This window comes from Podarcis vaucheri (genome assembly GCF_965113315.1).
Source record: "Podarcis vaucheri genome assembly, chromosome: 14".
Taxonomy (NCBI): domain Eukaryota; kingdom Metazoa; phylum Chordata; class Lepidosauria; order Squamata; family Lacertidae; genus Podarcis; species Podarcis vaucheri.
In genome coordinates, this window is record NC_138752.1 from 37378952 (window position 1) to 37399917 (window position 20966).

Genomic DNA, 20966 nt, shown 5'->3' on the forward strand with positions numbered 1-20966 from the left:
TGGGACTTCTGCTTCTTTCCATGTTTGGGCGAGTAACATTCTTGTTGCTGTAGTTGCATACATTAATAAGTTTCCATGCACTTTAGGTAGTTCTGTCCCTATAATTACCAAAGAAAAACTTCTCAGATTTTTTAACAAAGGTTATTTTAAACATCCTTTTCATTTCATTATATATCATTTCCCAGTAAGCTTTAACCTTACTACAAGACATATAATAAAAATAACCTTCTTTCTCTTTACATTCCCAACACTTATTTGATTTAGATTTATACATTTTTGCCCATTGTCTATTAATGCATCTTTGTGCTCTCTTTCTTTCCAGATTGTGCTGTGGTTCCAGCAAGGTGAGCCGTCGGGCGTGGATGCATCGAGCCCCACACCCCATAACTTGAGATCTGGGTTGTTGGGGGCAGCCATGTCGAAGGAAGAAGCGGGCTGTAAGCTGGCCTCGGTCTACAAGCACAAAGAACGCAAGCCCAAGAAGCCCCACTACATCCCCAGGCCATGGGGGAAGCCCTATAACTACAAGTGCTTCCAGTGCCCTTTCACCTGCATGGAGAAATCCCACCTGTACAACCACATGAAGTACAGCCTGTGCAAAAACTCCCTCTCGCTGCTCATCGAGTCGGACTGGCCCTATAAGAAGGGTAACCTCCTGCACCCAGATCTCCGGCTCCTGCATGCCACAGAGGCTTCACGGACTCGCGGGAGGTCCGATGAGCCCGAGATGCGCGCCTCGGGGGCCACTGGAACCACAAACCACAAGCAGGCAGCGGACAGAGAGAGCAGTGGAGACAAACTTACAGGGACTGAAGACCTGGCCTCAGAAAGGATGAGTGATGAAACCAACCAGTTCCAAGAGGAAGAGGAGGAGGAAGAGGAGGAGCTGTCTGGGCTGCTGCAGGACATGGACTCCGGGGAGAAGAAGGAGAAGGCGAAAGAGGCCAGCCCTGCTGGGGAGGACTCGGCAGAGCCTGACATGAACACCTTGCTCTTCCGGTTTAAAAATAAGAGGGATAAGCCTTGCAAAGACCCCGCACCGGACTTCATCATCACGGATGTCTTCTCCTTGAAGAAGCACGTAGTGAAGGGGAAAGAGCCGCCTTCCCCTCTGGAGTTAGAAGCCAAACCAAAGCATTGCAAAGTGCCCAAAAAGTGTCCCGGGACAGGCGGGGTCCTGATGGAACAATGGAAGCTAGTAGCCAACGGGCAAAGAAGAGGCACCAGTGAGGTCCCAACGCTGTCTCCCGATGGCAACATCATCCCCTGTTATCCTCCTCCGGCATACGGTGAATACCATGAACCCCAGAGCCTCAACCTCTCTTTGCTAGGGATCAACTATCCATTGAACCCCAACCTCTTCTCTTATCTCAGCCCTTCTGTGACCAGCAGCCCCACGCCACACTCCCACCTGACCCAGCTGCCTTTCCTGGCCTCCACTGCCCAGCTGATGCACCCCCATTCTGCTCATTTCCAGCCCCTGCAGAACCCCGAGAGGTCGGCCTTCCTGCCCCGCTTCTACTACCCGCTCCTCTTCGAGCATTCTTTCGGTTCAGCGGAAAACAAGATGGCCGCCACCAAGCCTGAGGCCCAGCAACAACCCGCAGCCGCCATGCCCGCTCCTCCCCAGGCCAAAACCCCCACAGAGCCCCCCAAAGCTGGCCTACTGAAGGTGCCAGTGCTGAAGACTGGCCATCCTTGGGTGAAAGGGTTCCGGGAAGAGCCGCCTCCTCCAGAAACAAGCCACAAAGCGTTGCTGCTCCAAGCTGAAGAGGAGAAATGGCTGCTCCACGAGAAGGAAAGCGGTTCTTTCCTGAGTGTCAACAGCCTGTGCAGAAAGCCAGTCCCTGATGCCTACCGGAGCATCGCGGGTTTAAAAGAGGGGACTGCCCTTCTCTCCAATAGTGTCAGGAAGGCAGAACTACCCATGGCCACTTGCTTGGATAGTGGAGGGACCAACCACAGCAACCTGAAGAGGAAATTTGCAGGGAACGGCCTTGATTTTGTAGGCTCTGATGTACTGACTCCTGCAAAAGTCACATACCAGGCCAGGTATGATGCGCTACACAGCCTCCATCCCTAATACACGCTTTGTAAGATATCCTGTGTGGCAGGAATGGGGAATCTCAGACTCAGGGGCCAAATGCAGCCCACCAAGCCTGTCTGGCTGGCTCTTGGGATTCTCCCATCACACCCCCTCTCTCCAGGCCACACCCCTCAGCAGCCCTACTTCATACCATCCTTGAGCCTTTTTGCCTGGCAGGGATGTTTCCTTGAACTCTGATTGCACGGCTGGAGGAGAGGCAGGGGTGTGTATCTGTAAAAGTAGCCCCATGTACAAAGATAACATTCACTTCCATTGCTCCACCCACTTTTGCCTCTGGCCGCAAATGGGCATGTGGCCTCTGGAAAGTTGCTTGGAAGTGAATGTGGCCCCTGAGCTGAATGTGGCCCCTGAGCTGAATTAGGTTCCCACTCCTGTAGCTTCGCAAGCAATTTTTCTTTTCTTTTTTTAAATGAATTCTCCTCAATATGTATACATACAAATATAAAGTGGGGAATGAGATTACGGTTACATTCGGGGTTATCAAGCTAGGGACCTCTGTTTTAACAGGCTGCTGCAGAGTCCAGGCCTGATGCTGAGTGATGGGCACACAGACCAGAGACTTGCTAAAGCAAAGCTTAGAGTTGTTTGGAACACATGATGCAGTCAGGCCACTTTGGCCATTCAGGCTGTTACTGCCTACTCTGTTTTGCAGCGGGCAACCATGTATCTTCCCGCCCACCAGGCACATTGGTTACTTCCAGACAGTCTGTTCCTTGAGCATTCATCTCGATTTGTTTGCACAGGGTCTGATGGGAGGTTAGATGGCATCAGCTATTTACTGAGCTTTCATCTCAGTTCATTTCTGAGGATGTTAGATGAAGTTGAGCCATTTTTATCTCCCTGCTGTCCGGTACATTTTTCTGTCACTTTCCTTATCACAAAAAATCTGTGGGCATGTCTTCAAGCTGCTGCGGTATTTGGCTAGGAATCAATCACATACTGGCAAATGAAGGTGATGCTGACTGGGAGTTGCTTGGGAGCTCTTACAGAACAAACCCACTTCCCCAAAGATTACAATAAGGAAAGTGGCTGGGAAGCTGCACTGGTAGGTGTGGGGTGACACCCTGCACACAAATCAGAAAGATTGCTCATTAAATAGCCAACATCATGTAATATTATATGATGTTCCTCTTGCTGCCCTTATCAGAAAAGTTCATTGCAATGGTGGTGGTAGGGTTGTTGAAGAATACATGGAAATGAAAGGCTGCAATGCCCTGTGGTTAAGCCACTATACAAAACAACATCTGCTACTAGGGAGCTGTCATTGAAAATATTACCAAAGTGGTATTTGGCACCAAGGAAGTTATCCTTGCTAAACCATAATGCTTCTCCTATATGTTGGAGAGGGTGAAGTTTAGTCAGTACATACCTCCACATGTGGTAGGATTGCCCCAGGTGCAAGAGTTTGGGAAGGTGATATGCCAGGATACCAATGTGATTCCCGGTCAATGGAAACATTGACCATTGCTGGTCAACACTGGACCAACATCCATCTCCAACACTGTGTTTCTGGATATAAATTTAAACATTAATCATAAAGAGCTGTTGAGCAATTGTAGCTCAGAATTGGAAGACACTTCAGAATGTAAATATTGTACAAAAAAAGTGGCAATGGTACAAAAAAATGTACTCTTTCAGAGAAAAACACAAAACAAAGGGTAATGCCAAATCAATTTAAATTTTGCAACGTGAATTTGTTGATGTGACTGATTCCCACCCAAGAATAGTTACAATCTGAAAGTGCCCCTTGCAAACTCATTCAACCAAACCAGAGAGGTCTTATTTTACCTTAGATGTTGTTCTGGTTTTTTGCCCTGCTTCATTAACAGTTCTCTTCCACCCTGTCTGTTTTTTGTCCCTCTACCTTTAGCAGTTTGAGAGCTGCCCCTATGCAACCCTCAAAGTCTCTGGACCATTGGCACGTAGAACTCCATGCCTGCCCACCTGAAGACCAGGAAAAGATTGGCGGCTCTGACATTTTATCCCCCATAATTACACCTTCAGACCACCTACTTCTCAAGCCAAGCAAAGCAGAAGCTGTAACTGTTGACCCGAGAGACCCAGAGGCAACAACAGTGCTCATTGGTGACTTGTCCAAAACTTTAGAGGAGTATCAGGATGTGGAGAAGAAGCTCTCAGACCTGGCCAAAGAGGACAGCCCAGCACAGAAGCAGCTAAGGGACCAGCTAATCAAAATCCGACAGGAACTGTTTCATATCCATCAAGCGCTGGAGAAGGCAGCCAAGCCCAGTGAGGGCCCTTTGGATCTCTCAGTGAAAAGGTCCTCAAAAGGTTTGGAGAAAGGATACCAGGACAAGAAGGAACCCAAGGATGCCCTTGGTGTTGGGAAGGTCTATGACAAAGATCCAGGTTCCATCAATAGATGCTTGGTGGTGGGTGAAGCTAGCGAAGAGGATGAGGCATCTGATCGTCTTGTTGAGACAGAGAACAAAACCATTGACCTGTTGATCAAAATGAGTCGTTCAGAGGCTCTCCGGAGAAGCTCCTCTTCAGACACCCACCTGGGAGCCGTCATCAAAGCCGAGGTGCTCCCACTTACTGTCCCACTAGAACTCAGGCACGTGATGGAGCCCTATTATAGCCGTACCACCAAGTGTGAGGCAGACTCCAGTGTCCTGCTGTGCACAGATGGGAGACCCAACCCCAACCAAGGCCCACCACTTCCTGTGACCGAAGACATCCCAACAATGGGGTGTCGAGCCATCCCACGCTCCCTGTCGTGTGGTCTGCCAAACGAGACAGACAGGGTGTGCATCCACAGTCCTATAAACACAGACCCGTGATCCTCTCTGTCTGCACTTGCCCAGAGCGCTTCGACATGTCCCCTGCCCACAAAACTCCCTTTCCACACTCTTCCCGCCAACTCCAACAAACAGTTGAAAAAGGCTTTGAGGTCTGGAAGGTGCCCTACCCATCACAATGGCCTCTTGAACTTTCTGCCATGAAATCCAGGTGGATCATAGAGCATCCGCTTTTCAGATATTTATGAAATTGAGCTGTATTTGGAAAGTCCCATCCACACCTATAAGTCCTCCTCTCATTGTGTCCCCAATCTGCAGACCTGGAGGTGGTTGGGGAGCAAATGAGATCAACGCCTTTTGCAAGGACATGTGTAAGAAGGGGATCTGCCCCATTTCCTCCCTTATCAGCTAAGCAAGATATATTTTCTGATAAGGCTTGCTTCCAGATTACCTGTCTATTAAGCTGTCATATGGATTGGGTTCCACAGAGTTTGTAGGGAGCTCACTTAGGAGATCCCTATCCCCCTCACAGAGCTACAACTCCCATAGTTCCTTGGGAAGAGGGATTGACTTAAACCACTCTGGGAAATATAACCCTGTGAAGGGAATAGGGATCTCTAAGCAATTCTCAGCACCCTTAACAATCTAAAGTTTCCAGGAATCTTTGGGGGAAGCTGTGACTGTTTAATGTGGTATGGCACTGTTTTGTGTGTACTTACTTACTGGTTTAGTACTGGAAAATGTTGGGGAAGCTTGTCACCAGCATTGGTGGCACAACTAAAAAGCACAATTCTTTTCTTCATGTGAATTTTAAAAGCTTCCCTTTCCTGACAATATTCAGATAAGTGGTTATCTTTCTACATCACAGCTTCAATTGTTAGACTGGTTTAAGCATCATTCCCTGTCCTGTCCCTATTGTTTTATGAAAGGAGTTACACAGGAATGGCGAATTTGAGTTCCTCCAATGTTGTTGGACACCAGCTCTCATCAACCCCAGCCAGCATGGCCGATGGGTAGGGATGATGGGAACGGCAGCCCAAAAATATCTGGAGGGTTATAGATTCAGCATCCCTGAATTTTAGCTCCAATAGAATTCACAGCAAGCAACACTTTCCAAGGATTCTTTGCTGGAAACCAAACCACTGAAACTGGTCTAGAACTGACACAAGCTTGTAGTTTAGTCAGGGCGCAAGGAAGCAAAGGATCCCATAGCAATTCCCCAGCCCTCCCATCTGCTGAAAGAAGTGACAGTGTTCAAAATTACCGCTTGTCTTTATGCAGTCCTATGACAGGGATGGTGGATGGGGACTTGTGGCCTTCCATTGTTATTAGAATGATAAGAGTTGGAAGGGACTTCCAAGGGTTATCGAGTCCAAACCCCTGCAATGCATCCGTGACAGATGGCCATCCAACCTCTGCTTAAAAACCTCCAATGAAGGAGAATGCACAACCTCCCAAAGGAGTCCAGGACTCTGATTGTTGGGGGTCCAGCAACATCTGGAAGGTCACAGGTTTTCTATCTCTGCACAGTGCCCTGGGAGATGGCAGCATTTTGAGATTTCAGGAGGGAAGGGAGTTTTCTTGGCCTAGCCCATGGTTCTGAGAAGGCAGTGAATACCATGTGAAGGCAGTGAAGGCATCAGCATGGTGTCTTATTCTGCACACATTGCAGTTATTCTACACACAGAAGAATATGAATTAAAAAATTGTCCAGTATTGTCTTCAGATACTTCTCTGAAGAAGTGTGCATGCAGACAAAAGCTTATACCCAGAACAAACTTAGTTGGACTCTAAGGTGCTACTGGACAATTTTTTTATTTATTTCAACTGCGTCAGACCAACACGGCTACCTACCTGAATACAGAAGAATATGAGTTTACCATAATGTTTAAGTTTACCGGAAGTGTTGTTTACATCACTAGAATGCCAGAAGCTGTTTGCTAGTTTTGCTTTCGTTTCGTTTCTTTAAAACAAAACAAACAAAAACACCATACTTACACAACACAGGCTAACGATGTGGTTCAATTGTCAGCAGAGACTATTATGGAACAGAACTGTATTCAAGGCTGTATCCACAGTGGGTATTTCCAGATGACCTGTTTATTGAATATTCATCCTGATTTGTTTACAGGGAGGCTAGATGACATTGTAACAAAAGCAAGTATCATTTCATACTTTCTGGTCACTTTCCTTATCACACGTAAGCCTGATTCTTTGAGGAAGCAGGTTTGTTGTGCATGAGCTCCCAATCAGCTATAATGGCACATCCTGAATATGCTGCCATGTGATTGAATCCCACCCTAAAATAGCAACAGTCTGGATGCACTCTGCTGGCAATTGCATCCAAGGCAGGCAACAGGGTTGGGTTTTTTGTTCTTTTGTTTCTAGAGAGCTGGAAGCAGCATGAGGGAGATGACATTTGCACATCATATCAGGGATACACAAATACACAAAAAGTGGCCTTACATCAAGCTGGACCATTATCCCATCTGACCAAGCACTATCTGGTTTGATTGACAGCAGCTTTCCAAGATCTCAGTCCATTGTCTTTTCGAGACGTGTCAAATTAATGAATTTAATGGATTTAAGTTTTGCTGCCTTCACCATTCAAAGATTCCCCAAGCCATCTTAACATTCATCAGAACCATAAATACAGTATGGTAAAGGAGGGACTAAAAATAAAAATGCTTTTGCTGCACCATAAAACCAGGAAGATCGGGGAAAACTCACATATAAAACTCAAAAGCCTCATCATCAAATTAACCATGGGAAAAGGCTACTTACTACCTGTGGTTTCCAGGGACTGAACCTGCTGTCTTCCATATGCCAAGCAGACGCTTTACTACAGGGCTGTGGCCTCCACTTCTGGGTGTGAAAAAGGAGGTTTGCAGGTTTTGGAGAGCGATAAAAACATGTGCACCATGGGCAACTTTCTCAAACAACTTTCAGCTCCTAGCTCCATGGTGGCTACACAGAACCTCTGGACTCTGGAGTCGGTGGTAGTATACCACTGGATGCCCACTGTGAGGGAGCAACAACTATTAAGTCCTGCTTTTAGGTTTTCCAGAGGCATTTGGTTGTCCACTATAAGACATGGATGCTGGACAATAGGAACCATTCTTCCAATACAGCAGGGCTCTTCGTGTGTGTGTGTGTGTGTGTGTGTGTGTGTGTGTGTCCAACCATTTGTTGGGAATGCCTTTCCAAAGGCAGGACCTGCCATATTCTCTTACCTAATGCACAGGAATAAGGGATCACAGCTGCAGGAAAGGATGTCAAGCTAAGAGCCCCAAAGTAATTTAATGTGTGCTAAATGTTATCACATGGGCCAGGGTTGGGGAACCTGTGGCCAGCTTTCAGCATCCCAGGAATGAGAAGCTACATTCAGCCTGTGGGCTAGGCTAAATTTGACAGGCAGGTAGGGTTGCCCACCTGCCAATCACCTGGTGTCAAAATGACACCAGGTAACCTATTTTTGATGGTGTGCTTTGCAAAAAAAGCACTCCCCAATCAGATGATAGCTGGTGCTTCAGAAACGCTTGCAAGGGGCTTTGCAGGCACTTGTTCATCCAAGCTGCACCTTTCCCTGCTTCACACCTGACATAATATGTGACATCAGGTGCAGGGCAGCTGAACGTGGCTTGGCCAAAACAGCCTTGCAGGCTACATGGGGAGGCTTGATGATGCTCATAGGCTGGAGGTCCATCACCCCGTTGCCATCCTACAAAATCTGGAAGCCGACAGTAGATGACATAGGCCCCATCTGAACTTTACATTTAAAGCAGGATCACTTCCCTCTAATAATCCAGGAAACTGTAGTCTGTTAAAGGTGCTGAGAGTTGTTAGGCGATTCCATATCCCCTCAAAGAGCTATAATTCCCAGTGTTTACTGGGAAGAGGGATTGATTGTTAAACCACTCTGAGAATTGGAGCTCTTTGAAGGGAACAAGGAATTGCCTAACAACTCTCAGCACACTTCACAGACTACAGTTCTCATGACTCTTTGAAGCCCTGGCTGTTTTAAGTCGTACAGTTACTGTTTTTAAACGTGTGGTGCAGAGGAGGCCACGCTGTCTATCAGCAAAGTGCTCTACTAGCGATGTTAATGTAGGAGGACATTTCCGTGATTTGAAAAGCTAAGCTGTCAACATCCAAATGCTGGGGTGAGAGGAGGCACGTCCAGAGTTTGCCACAACATTGTCTTGTTTGCCCACACTTCCTATCACAGCATCCACCACCACCACAATCACCCATGAAATGCAACAGTCACTCAAACACCAATGCTGGGGCAACACCCCACTGCACTTCGTGCATCAGTCAATGGCAAAACACTGGTGAATAAATGATACATGCTATATTTATTTATTTATTTATAGTGTATGGTGCTGTGGGGAGGGATGTCACTGGGGTGGGGGTGGGATGAAGAGTATTATGTGTTATTTATTGTCCACAGGTCTAAAGAATGTAAAAAATAAATAAATTAAATTTTAAAAAATGAGTGGAAGTGAATAGCCTGATCTCTTTGCTAGGGTTATTATTGCTATTGTTGCAGAGGCAGCCTCTGCAATTGAAGTAATATGAATCATTCCCTCTCCTTCTGATGTTTATGTCTTGCCTAAACAGCATCACCCAAGAGAGAGGTATTAGCAGGCCATATATATAATTTATTTAGACCGTTTGTACCCAGCTTGTATCTGAACAGCTTACAACCAGTCAATTAAAACAAGATGGGCAAGCACTGTCTGCAGATTTACCACCTGAACAGCATGACACAAACCGGGGGGGGGGGGGAGCAAACCTAGGCACCAATTCTTAAAAGTTCAATAGTAGTCCTTGTAACAAGAAGTTCAAGTGTAACTGATGGAGCTAGTCTCTGTTGCTTAAGGGGGAACCCTGAAAACAGTTGAATGAAGACCAGGTGTGATTAGTGGGCACAAAATTGCTAACTGACTCTTCAGGGAGAATGGACAACTGGGGAATGGAATGGAATCTCCCGAAAGAGAATTGGCTGGGTGGAACCCTGAGTGAGAGCACCCTCCAATAGCTCCCACTTGGACTCCCAGCACATTGAAATGTTTGGACGTTCCTTCACTATGGTAGCCATTTAGCTGTTAAAGCTTTGGTAATAGACTTGTCTAATATTTGGCTAAGCCTCATTATTAGAAACACATTCTCACCCTAAGCCCTGCAGAACACTGGCTAAGATTAATTTCACTGTCTTTCCTAAACCGAAAAAAATAAAATAAAATAAAATCCTTCCAGTAGCACCTTAGAGACCAGCTAAGTTTGTTATTGGTATGAGCTTCCGTGAGCTCATACCAATAACAAACTTACCGTAGTTGGTCTCTAAGGTGCTACTGGAAAGAATTTTTTTATTTTGTTTAGACTACGGCAGACCAACACGGCTACCTACCTACAGTGGGACCTCGGGTTAAGAACTTAATTTGTTCTGGAGGTCCGTTCTTAACCTGAAACTGTTCTTAACCTGAGGTACCACTTTAGCTAATGGGGCCTCCCACTGCCGTCGTGCGGCTGCCGCGCTATTTCTGTTCTTATCCTGAAGCAAACTTCTTAACCTGAGGTGCTATTTCTGGGTTAGTGGAGTCTGTAACCTGAAGTGTCTGTAACCTGAAGAGTCTGTAACCCGAGGTACTACTGTATTTCCTAAACTGGTGATGGCAATCGCCTCTTTTCTCTGAATCATTGGCCTTTGTTGGTTTACTGCAAAGAGCCTGGATTCACTCCAAGTCCAAATAGCAGCAGCACCTGACTGATCCACTGATCATTGTCTTAAGATCACATGGTGCTTAAAGCTGATAATCGGGCCAGAAGATCTACCTTGTCCTGACTGCATGTGACCAGTAAGGCTACACATGCTGCATTTGTCGGATCTCATTCTTTCGTTGAAGGGCATAAGCACATGTTACATGTGGGATGGAGAACCTCAGGTTTGGGGCCAGCTGGGACCCTCCAGGTCTCTCTGTCTGGTCCTCAGGACTCTCACTGTTCCTGCTTTGAGTGCCCAGAAGGTATCCTTGAACCCTGTTGATGCCTCTTCCTACTGAACAAAAGTAGCAGAGTTGGGGGGAGCATGGTTCAGCTTTCCCTCCTTGGCCACAATCTTGGCGAAAAAAGTATCCTCCTGCCACATAAATTAAAATTAAAATTAGATCCGATGGCAGTTCCCCTGCTCTATTGTCTCCACACAATTCATGGCAGGGCAGATACCTCCCTTGGCTTTAAAGAACAATAATCGCTCTATAAGGTGGCCATCAACACATGGTGGAATTGATCACACAATGGCGTTTGCAGAATACACACACAAAAAGTGTCCGGAGGAGAGCCCCACAGGCTCCAACACAAGACAACTTTGCCAAGGTCACCCGGTAAGTCAGTAAGAAGATGTGGAACAGCAAAGCACCTCCACGCCTGGACTCCTTGCTCTTAACTAGTAGCAACAGTAATACTGATATGAATACTAAAAAAAGGGTTTTCTGAGAACAGCAACAACATAGCTGCTGGGCAAATGAAACAATGGAGGAGGAAGAACCTTTCCTGCTTATGAACTGGAGGAGAGAGCGTGGAGCGAGGCAATCAGATTTCAAGTTCAAAAAGCAAAGTGTTTACCTTTGTGTTTAGATAATTGGATAGGAGTTGAGCAACTTGCAAGACTTATCGTGGCTCAGATCACGCCCTGAGGACACCCAGCTTGCTCCAGTGCCAGCCACATTACATGGCTATTTGGTCAACCTAAGGAAATCTGATAGTCAGCCATTACTTCTCCTTTATGGTACAGCCCAGCTGATAGGCATCTGAGTTGGTCTCAGGTGAACGAAGAAGGAAGCTTGCCTTGTCCCAGTCTCCCATACCAACAAGAGCACCTGTCTCATGTTTGCATTTGGGTCTCTGGGGTGGACAAATGGGTCAAATGAGAAGGGCAAAAGTAGAAGAAAACATTGTCTGTTCTTTATTCAGCATTTGTTCTTATCCATTGGGGGTGGGGTATGATTATAAGACAAGGAGTGCACATCCTGAATTTGTGTAGAGGTTATACATCTTCCCATCAATTTACTTGTTGTTCCACACTTTCTTCAGCACTTTCCGAACCACAAAACAACCTTTAAAAAGTGGATTTGTTGCAAGAGAGTGCTTTAATCCACTTTAATTGCACAAACCTAAATTTACAGTATGTGACTGAATCCCTCTCACAAAAAACTGATTATCTGGAGGCACCCCAGAGCAGGTGCAGGAGGGAGAAAAGACCAAGGCTGGATTAACCTCTCTCCCCCTGCAGTATAGAACTCATTTTTTTACACTTCTCTCCTACACTTCTTCCAAGGAGCTTAAAGCGCCATACATGGTTCTCACCACCACCACCCATTTTATCTTCACAACAACCTCATAAGGTAGGTTTAGTCTGTGAGAGAGGTACTGGCCAAAGTCACCGAAGAAGCTTGATGGCTGCATGGGGATATGAACCACCCTGGCTGTTGGGATGAAAGATGTTCTCTAGGCTGTATACAAAGTGCTGTATACCTTTAAAGCAAGTTTGAAGCACATTCTTTGCCTCAAAGAGATGGTGGGCCATTTGCTGGACAGGGGTCCCCAGCCCTGAATAAACATTACTGAAGACTCATGGCCACAGGGGTGGGACAAAGGTGGATAATATTGCACTATATTACGTGCAGTGCAAAACATCCATCTTAATTCTGCTCCCGGCTGGTTGTGGAAAAGTCATGCCTCAGCGGTGCTAACAGACTCTAGTGTGGAAACAACCCTGTTCCTAAAATGTCAGGATTTTAATTTTAATTTTTAAACCACCACAAAGCCCTATGATGCTCAAAGGAGGGATACCTGAAAAATCAAATTAAAAATGATTTGAGAAAATCACTCATAAATTTATTCCACTTTTAAAAAATAATCCATTTCTTGCTCCATGGATTACCCTGCGATGACTATTCCAAATACAATTCCTCAGATAGTGATAGGCTTCCTCCTTATCTCCAAATTAAATGCATTAATGCATAACTTAATTTATGTCTACTCTTCATATATCCCCATTTTGCTTTGTGCTGGATTTCTCATTTTAAAATATGCATTGCAATGGAGGTGTGCAAGTTCCCCTACCAACACCCCCATCCAGCACTCAATACACTCAATAGTTTTTACGTTATGTTCTCTCATTTATTAGTTGGACTGATGGATCCTTCTAGTGGTCATCACTGAAACTGCAACAAAACCTTTGGATTTAGAAATTAGGAGGTGCTTCCAGGCCTGTGTTTATAATGGAATGATGTTTCTCAAGCACATCTTCTCTTCTCTTCTCCTTTCCTTTCTGCATCCACATGATCTTAGTGACATAAAAGTGTCAGCCTTTATTCTCCCTACCCCATTTAATCCAGATTTACCAACTTCAGGAAAATAAATTTGATTTTCTTAATTAAAAACAACAACACTGTCGCCACTCACCACCCTTCTGTGATGCATGAATGACCCATTTACAGTATGAAGCCCTCTTCTGGAAGCACCCTATGGTAAGAATGAAAATTTTAAGCATTATGGGGTTTCTTCAGCGTCCTCCTTCTCATTAGCCCACGGGAGGGGAACCGGTGGCACCTCCATACCGCTCAACTTCAATATCCACCATCCCTGACCATTAGCCATACTGGGTGGGACTCATTAGAACTGGGCATCCAACATTTTGAGGGCAACAAGTTCCCCCTGCTACTGCATCCTCTACTTTTTCGTTTTTCTTTTCTCCCTCTCGTCTGTTCCTGTTGAATCAAGTGTTACAGGATTTTTTTAGAATGATTGGGAGGGTTGCCCCTCTAGCATGCAGTGTGTACCCCTCCCTTTGTTCACACACAATGTCTCCTCAAAGCACCACATAACTCACGACACCACACAATTTCCAGCGTCGTTCTGCTCAGGGAAAAGATGGCTACCGAAACTTGGGAAACTGGTAAAAGACAGCCATAATCCCTGAAACCTGGGATCAGGTACGCAGCAGCCTTTTGCATAGGAGATAATCACTGGCATCCTGGTAAATGGGTGCCAGACAGATAGTCATCCCGTGGACAATAGCGAACCATCCAGGAATGGATTAGGTTCTTGGTCAGGACAAAAAAAGTATGATAACTTGACCGGGAAGCCAGGAACTTGTAAATATTTCTTTTGTCTTACTTAATGGGTGTAAGGTGGAGGTCAGGAAAGGATGGGGGCAAACCTGATCCTCAGGTTTCTGTCACCAGGCCCTCCCAATTTGTGATGTATGCATGATGTAATTTTTTTAGGGACGCGGGTGGCGCTGTGGGTAAAACCTCAGTGCCTAGGACTTGCTAATCGTATGGTCGGCGGTTGGAATCCCCGTAATGGGGTGAGCTCCCGTCGTTCGGTCCCAGCTCCTGCCCACCTAGCAGTTAGAAAGCACCCCTAAGTGCAAGTAGATAAATAGGTACCGCTTTATAGCGGGAAGGTAACGGCGTTTCCGTGCGCTGCTCTGGTGCTGGCTCACCAGAGCAGCTTCGTCACGCTAGCCACGTGACCCGGAAGTGTCTCCGGACAGCGCTGGCTCCCAGCCTCTTAAGCGAGATGAGCACACAACCCCAGAGTCGGTCACGACTGGCCCGTACGGGCAGGGGTACCTTTACCTTTACATGATGTAATTTTAGGGGTGTTGTGGGTATCTTTGTAAAACTGATAAAAGTGGGAGCCATCCTTTGTTCTGGGCGTCTTCCTGCTTCGCCCATGCAATGGGTGGAAGTCCTGTTGCAACAGTCGTTTGAATAAAGACCAGGTCTCCTGGCTGGTGTCTGGTAATCCAAGTGAGCCCAAGGATTTTCCTATAACACAAGCATGCAACCCTCTCTTCAGGTTCTTGTCTACTAGGAGCAAAGGAAGCTACTGTAGACAGAGTCAGACTATTAGTTCATCTTGCTCTCCCCAGGAAGGCTTACCTGCCACCTTCATTACACACCAGGCGAAAACATTCCTCTTCTCCCAGGCCTTTGGCTAATTGAACCATGTATGGACTGACCAGTCACCCTCTCCAGGATCTCAGACACTTTTCCCAGACCTACTGGGGGATGCTGCAGACTTCTTACAAGCCAAGCGGGTGCTCTGCTACCAATGAACTGCACAGTGGAGCAATTCGGTAATTTTAGATTCTGGATTTAATTCAGTTTATTTTAATTATGTATGGTCATGTGGAGGAGGGCGTTGTTGTTGTTGTTTTATGCTTTGCCCAGAGGCATCCCAAAATGATTTGCAATATAATAAAAACATCTATAAATGGCATATATAAAAACAGTTAAAACAATTGTGTTTATTTTTAAAACACATTTATATAAACAGTTTAAAACATCAACAGTGCAATCAATTAAAATCCAATACCTACTGGGATAATTCATATTCCACTTTTAAATGCAAATGAGTATTGCTTTAAAATGTGGCAAACATCTGGGTGCCCTCTTGCTCACTTGCCTGAAAGGGACCCTGAATTTCAGCCCCGTACTGCCCTGCCCTGAAGGCACCACAGGAGCTTTTCCATACACCTCCTTCATTCTCCATGTCTCAGCTTCTCTACCTGTTCACAGTCCTCAGTCTATACCCCAAGACCATAGCTGTCAACTTTTCCCTTTTCTTGCAAGGAATCCTATTCAGAATAAGGGAATTTCCCTTAAAAAAAGAAAAACATTGACAGCTATGCCCAAGACACTACTTCTGCTCATGGGGACCGTGTACAGATCAGCTTTATCAGAGAAAGCCAATGTAATGTAGCAGGTACAGCAGAAGTGTGCAAACTGTGGCCCTCCAGATGTTTTTGGCCAGTGGTCAGGGCCAATAGGAGTTGTAGCCCAGCAACATCTGGGAGGCCAAAGGTTAGCCACTCCTGCTTTACCTAATTTCAAGTGCTTCCTTGTATGTTATCTCAGCAATTATTTCAACAGCCTTATTGGTAGTGTAGTGAGGGCTCCCATCTTGGATGGCTTTAAATGCAGATTAGGAAAATTCATGGAGAATAAGACTATCAGTGGCTACTAGCCCCAATGGCTGTGTCTCCTTATGCTCTCAAACGCAATATAGACTAGGGTTCAAAGCTCCGACACAGCAACAACAAAGCTCACTGGTTGATCGGATGGCAATCATTATTTCTCTCTCAGCCTAAGCAACCTCGCAAGGCTGTTGTTGTGAGTGTGAAGCTGGCACAAAAATATAATTAATAAATGGATTCGCACACACCCTGCCTTACAGGAGGTAGATAAGAAATGGAGGTGACAGGGGACCATTTTGTGCTTCCCACTGGAGGCAAGGAGAGCCTAAGCACGAACAGACCCATGGCCGAGGTGTCGCTAGAGGCTTGGGGGTGGCTTTCAAACATGCCTTGACAGGCCTTCAGCCTCAGAAAGGTGAATGGGCGCCAGAGGCCTAGTTGGTATGTTTGTTTATCTCAACGTTTAAAGCAACAACAAAAGGTCAGAGTCCGTTGCCGTGGGAGATGCTTATTTTTTTAAGCCTCCCACAGCCTTCCCACTGTCCAGCTGAGACAGGCCTATTTACTTGTCAACTTCAGTTATTTAATTCATTTCACCACTGTTAAAGAAATAGGCCCAACTCAAAACGTGAAGACCCAGCAACTTGGGGGATGCTGAACTAAGAGGGAAGGAGATGCATTTGCAACTCTTGCTTGTGCAAAATGCACGTTGGGTCACAGTGGATGGCTTCTGGGTTCCTGGACCTCTTGCAATATCTTACCAGAAGTCAGAAGCCACAGCCCCACAACCGTGATAAGTAAGGCTTTGGTTGCAGGGCAGGGGCAGCACCTTCCCGTTTTGCCTTAGGTGGCAAAACAGGATGGGCTGCCCCTGGGCTCTTGTCTATTTTAACTTGAGCGCCTTTGTGTTTACCCTGGCAAAACAATCCTATTGACACAAGCATTGGGCAGCAAATTCCTGTCACTAACAACAGAGCCTTGGGAAATTTATCTCAGTGGTATATTTGAAGGGAAACAGGAGAATGCTCTAGGTCTCTCTATAGAGCAGTTTGCAAACCAGGGGGAAAAGAGAACAGCCTGGGCAACTTTGATCACAGGTAAGTAGTCCTAAACTTTCTTCCCTACTTCAGCTAAGACTATTTACTATTTGAGTCTGTAGTCCGGCAGTTTGGGCTAATGGTCTAGGCACCTGGGTGACAGATAATACCCTGCACTGCTCAGCAAGTCCATCACCCCAGGATTGCTCAAAACTGTTTTCCCCAGAGTAGTAGTAAGGTAAAGGTAAAGGGACCCCTGACTATTAGGTCCAGTCATGGACGACTCTGGGGTTTTGGCACTCATCTTGTTTTATTGGCCGAGAGAGCCGGTGTACAGCTTCTGGGTCTTGTGGCCAGCATAATTAAGCTGCTTCTGGCGAACCAGAGCAGCGCACGGAAGCACCGTTTACCTTCCCGCCGGAGCAGTACCTATTTATTTACTTGCACTTTGTGCTTTCAAACTGCTAGGTTGGCAGGAACAGGGACCAAACAACGAGAGCTCACCCCATCGTGGGGATTTGAACTGCCAACCTTCTGATTGGCAAGCCCTAGGCTCTGTGGTTTAACCCACAGCGCCACCCAAAAGCTTGATCTTAGCTCAAAAGGTGGTATTAGATAGAGTTGGATCCACTGGAAGATGGATGGTGATTTGCAGTAGATCCAAAAGGGTTTCTTATGTCACCTCCAGTCTATCATTATTCTGTGGGAGGGATTTAATCACATACTGGAAATTTAGGGTTGTGTACACACTATGCCTTTAAAATCCATTCAAAGCCCATTCTTTCCCTCAAATAATTTTGGGCACTGTAGTTTGCCCCTTGCAGAGTTGCAATTCCCAGCAAACTCTTAACCAACTACTGTGTCCAGAATTATTTGAGGGAAATAATGAGCTTCAAAGGTGATTTAAGCATATAGTGTATACAAAAATAAAAAGAATCCTGGACTTTTTTGCAGTTTGGGGGAGTGGCAGGGTTAAAAGTATGCAAAGGGTAGGGGCTGCTTAAACCACACTTAAACAATACACAGACTGAAACGGCACCATCCTTTGAGATTTGCACTTCTTCAAATTTTGCAATACTGTTCCCCAGCCAAGCACTAGGGTACTGTTCATAAAAATGCATATATTCATAATAGCAACATACAAAACTGCATTATATTTTTGAAAACTGCTTGTGGTTTGTCTTTTTGAAAGGGGGAAAGGATGGATTATACCTTGGAAGACACACAACGGAAGGAGAAACTTCTGAGGACTGTTTATGCCCTCCAAGTTAAATCAGATGCCACATTTCAGAAAGCCAGCCCTCTCCTGAACAGCCACCCTGGTACAGGCATGGTGACAGAACACCAAGTGCACCAGCTGGCCGAGAAAGCCAAGGTCATCTGCCATGACCTGGACAATATCAAAAACTCCCTTTACTACCGGCAAGATGAACTGGTGCAGCAGATCCCAAACCCCAACGGCAACCATTATGGAGGTGTGTGTGGAATTCACTGCTCGCTTGATGGGCTTATCTACATGACTAGTGAAAATGCACCAAGGGTCCACTTCCTCAACCGCTCAGGCCAAACATTTCAGTCTATACCATGTGTGGAATGGAAGAAGAATGAGACCTTTTTGCCAGAGGACGTGACCGTGACCAGGGCAGGGATGGTGGCAATTACAGACCTGGTCAATGGGACTGTCCGCATCTTCAACAACCACTCCAAGTTCTCCAAGGGAGAATGGCTAAGAATTGGGAAGTTTTGTTCCCCCAGGGGAATTGGAGTGGATACATCTGGAAAGATTCTGGTGGCAGACTACACGGAAGGAAAAGTTCATAGCTTTGCCCTTGACCGTGCTTTCAAGGTGCAAAGCACCCACTCTGTCTCCAACCTGTGTGGGCCACGCTACGTGTGCTTGGCCCCAGAAGGAGGGTTTGTGGTGAGTGAAGAATGTGGTGATGTCAAGCTCTTCAGTAGCAACCACAAACTGGTCTCTTCCATCACCAGCAAATATGGCCACTGCTTTGGCAATCCCTCTGGGGTCTGCACTGATAGAGAAGGCAACATCATTGTGGCTGATGAACAGCACCAGAAAGTCCACTTGTTTCCCAGGAGTGGGTCTCCCATCTGCCTGGTTTCTAAAGGTCTGCAGAGACCAATGGGAATAGCTTGTTCCACCCAGGGGTTGCTGTTAGTTGCTGATAGTGGAGATAACTATGTCAAAGTCTTCAAGTACCGTGTGAGACCCCATTACAGCTCTGACAATCTTTGTATATCGAGTGACAGTCCAAACCTAACTCCTAGAGGGAGAGCAGAGTAGGATTATTCCATCATTCACCTCCAGGCATCTTCTGCTTTGACCTCTGCCACCCTACCTCATCTGACAGTACAGTCAGTTATCCAAGTTTTTCTAGCACTCAAAAGGACTTGCTGCAGCAAACTACACCTTTGTCACATGGTGGACTAGAGCTAAACAGCTTAGATCCCAATATCTGACCCATATCCATATCTTGGATGTTATGACTGACAGAGGGGGCCCTTTTGGTAGTTCCAGTACCCTCAGAAGTTCAAGGTGGCCTGGAGAGGGCATTCTCTGTGGCAGCCCCTACATTGTGGAATTTCTTCCCCACAGAGATGCGACTGGCACTTTCAGTATGCCAAAGGCATACTGGCCTTCTTCCTGGCCTTTGACACGTGATATATATAGTTTCAGTGCCCGTGCTATTCTCTTGACTGCAATTTGTTTTAAAATGATTTTAAATCACCCACCTGTGATTCCCAACAAGTGGTATTCAGAGGCATACTGCCACTGACAGCAGAGGTAGAACATAACCTTTGTGGCTAGCCCTAAATGGCATGGGAGTTGTAGTCCAAAGCAGATGGAGGGCACTTGGTTGGTGAAGGCTGTACTACCACATCTGAAGCTACCTTAGGGGCTACAGAGAAGGCCGTGAAGCCCATATAGTTCTGTCCTCCAACACCAGCCATTGCCCCTGGCATTTAACAGTGACTGTCACACCCTGCCCAATGGTAGGGCTGGCCCAGGATAGCCCTTGAGGAAGAAACCTGGTTCTTCTAAAGAACCGGAGCCTTTTAGGAGCCACAGACATGCCATTATTATTAAAGAGAAAGTTTTCTCTAATGTATGTTTTCATGAAAAGTAAGATTACCTGAATTATATTTGTCACTGGTAATGTTAAAAACTAGAGTAAATTATAATAAAATTATCTGATCACAGACCATAGCAGGATATTTAGAAGGTCAAAGTAATAAAAGAGGTCAAAGACTCCCCACTGTTTCTTGTCTTATTTATTTTGTTTTTATTCATAACGTTTAGAAATGGATACCACATATTGCACCATATTAACTGGGAGGCAATTTGGGGTTTACTTTCAGAGCAAAAATATATGCTGTCTACATTTCATATTTTAAATTGTGACTAACTTCATTTGCGAGGATTGTAAAGGGACACGTTGATAAATGCAATTACAATGAAGCAATAGGGAAATAAGGGCAGAAAATATTTAAATGATCCATGCATGTGTTGCTTTGTCAGCATTTTGCTTATTAACATCTTCCTTTATTTCAATAGAGAATGCCTGCAAATAGAGGGCTCTAAAGTTGCACACATGACCACCCTATTATTCCTAATGCACTAACCTAAAATCCAGACTTTTCTCCTTAATTTAGTGTATCCAGTTGCTGACTGCCAGTTGCTGGGAGAACCCAGCAGAAGAGCTACATGGCCCTTGAGTCCTGCTTATGAGCTTTCCACAGGCATATGGTTGGCCACTGGACAGGAAAGGCTCAGCCTTTGGACTAATGACCTGGTTGGAATTTGTTTTCAAAAGCAGGTAACAAAAACAATGCAATGAATGTGATAAACACCCAAATCCCTCACTCACATGGGTGAAGTTTCTTATTATGGATGGTTGCAAATAAGATATACAGGAAGGCACAGAACAAATTTCTAGTGCTATCAGCTTCCAACAGAAGTGTGAAGGCACAAGCTACAGTTCTCAGAATTAATAGAAGAGACGAAGCTTATCAAAAAGAAGGGAGATGCAGACATTGAATTGGAGGGA

General features: G+C 45.7%; 3 protein-coding genes across 4 annotated transcripts in view; 2 read left to right on the top strand and 1 right to left on the bottom strand.

The window, feature by feature from the left end:
• Positions 1–220: 220 nt before the first annotated feature.
• On the top strand, positions 221–6136 carry PRR35 (proline rich 35). Its single transcript, XM_082199081.1, has 2 exons — positions 221–2052; positions 3978–6136. The coding sequence occupies exons 1-2, from the start codon at positions 416–418 to the stop codon at positions 4909–4911; spliced, it is 2571 nt and encodes an 856-aa protein (XP_082055207.1). The 5' UTR covers positions 221–415; the 3' UTR covers positions 4912–6136.
• Positions 6137–6271: 135 nt separating this feature from the next.
• Positions 6272–20966, bottom strand: part of ABCA3 (ATP binding cassette subfamily A member 3) — a 272379-nt gene continuing 257684 nt past the window's right edge. The window contains exon 32 of the transcript XR_014213589.1: positions 6272–6320. The gene's annotated coding sequence lies outside the window, so the exon portion shown is untranslated. The remainder of the gene's footprint in view (positions 6321–20966) is intronic.
• Positions 15319–20170, top strand: NHLRC4 (NHL repeat containing 4). 2 transcript variants are annotated; one of them, XM_082199209.1, is made up of 2 exons: positions 15319–16963; positions 18092–20170. In XM_082199209.1, exon 2 carries the CDS (start codon positions 18101–18103, stop codon positions 19199–19201), a length of 1101 nt encoding a protein of 366 aa, XP_082055335.1. In that variant the 5' UTR covers positions 15319–16963; positions 18092–18100; the 3' UTR covers positions 19202–20170. The 2 variants fall into 2 exon arrangements, with proteins under 2 accessions (XP_082055335.1, XP_082055334.1); XM_082199208.1 differs by having other exon boundaries at positions 15321–16959.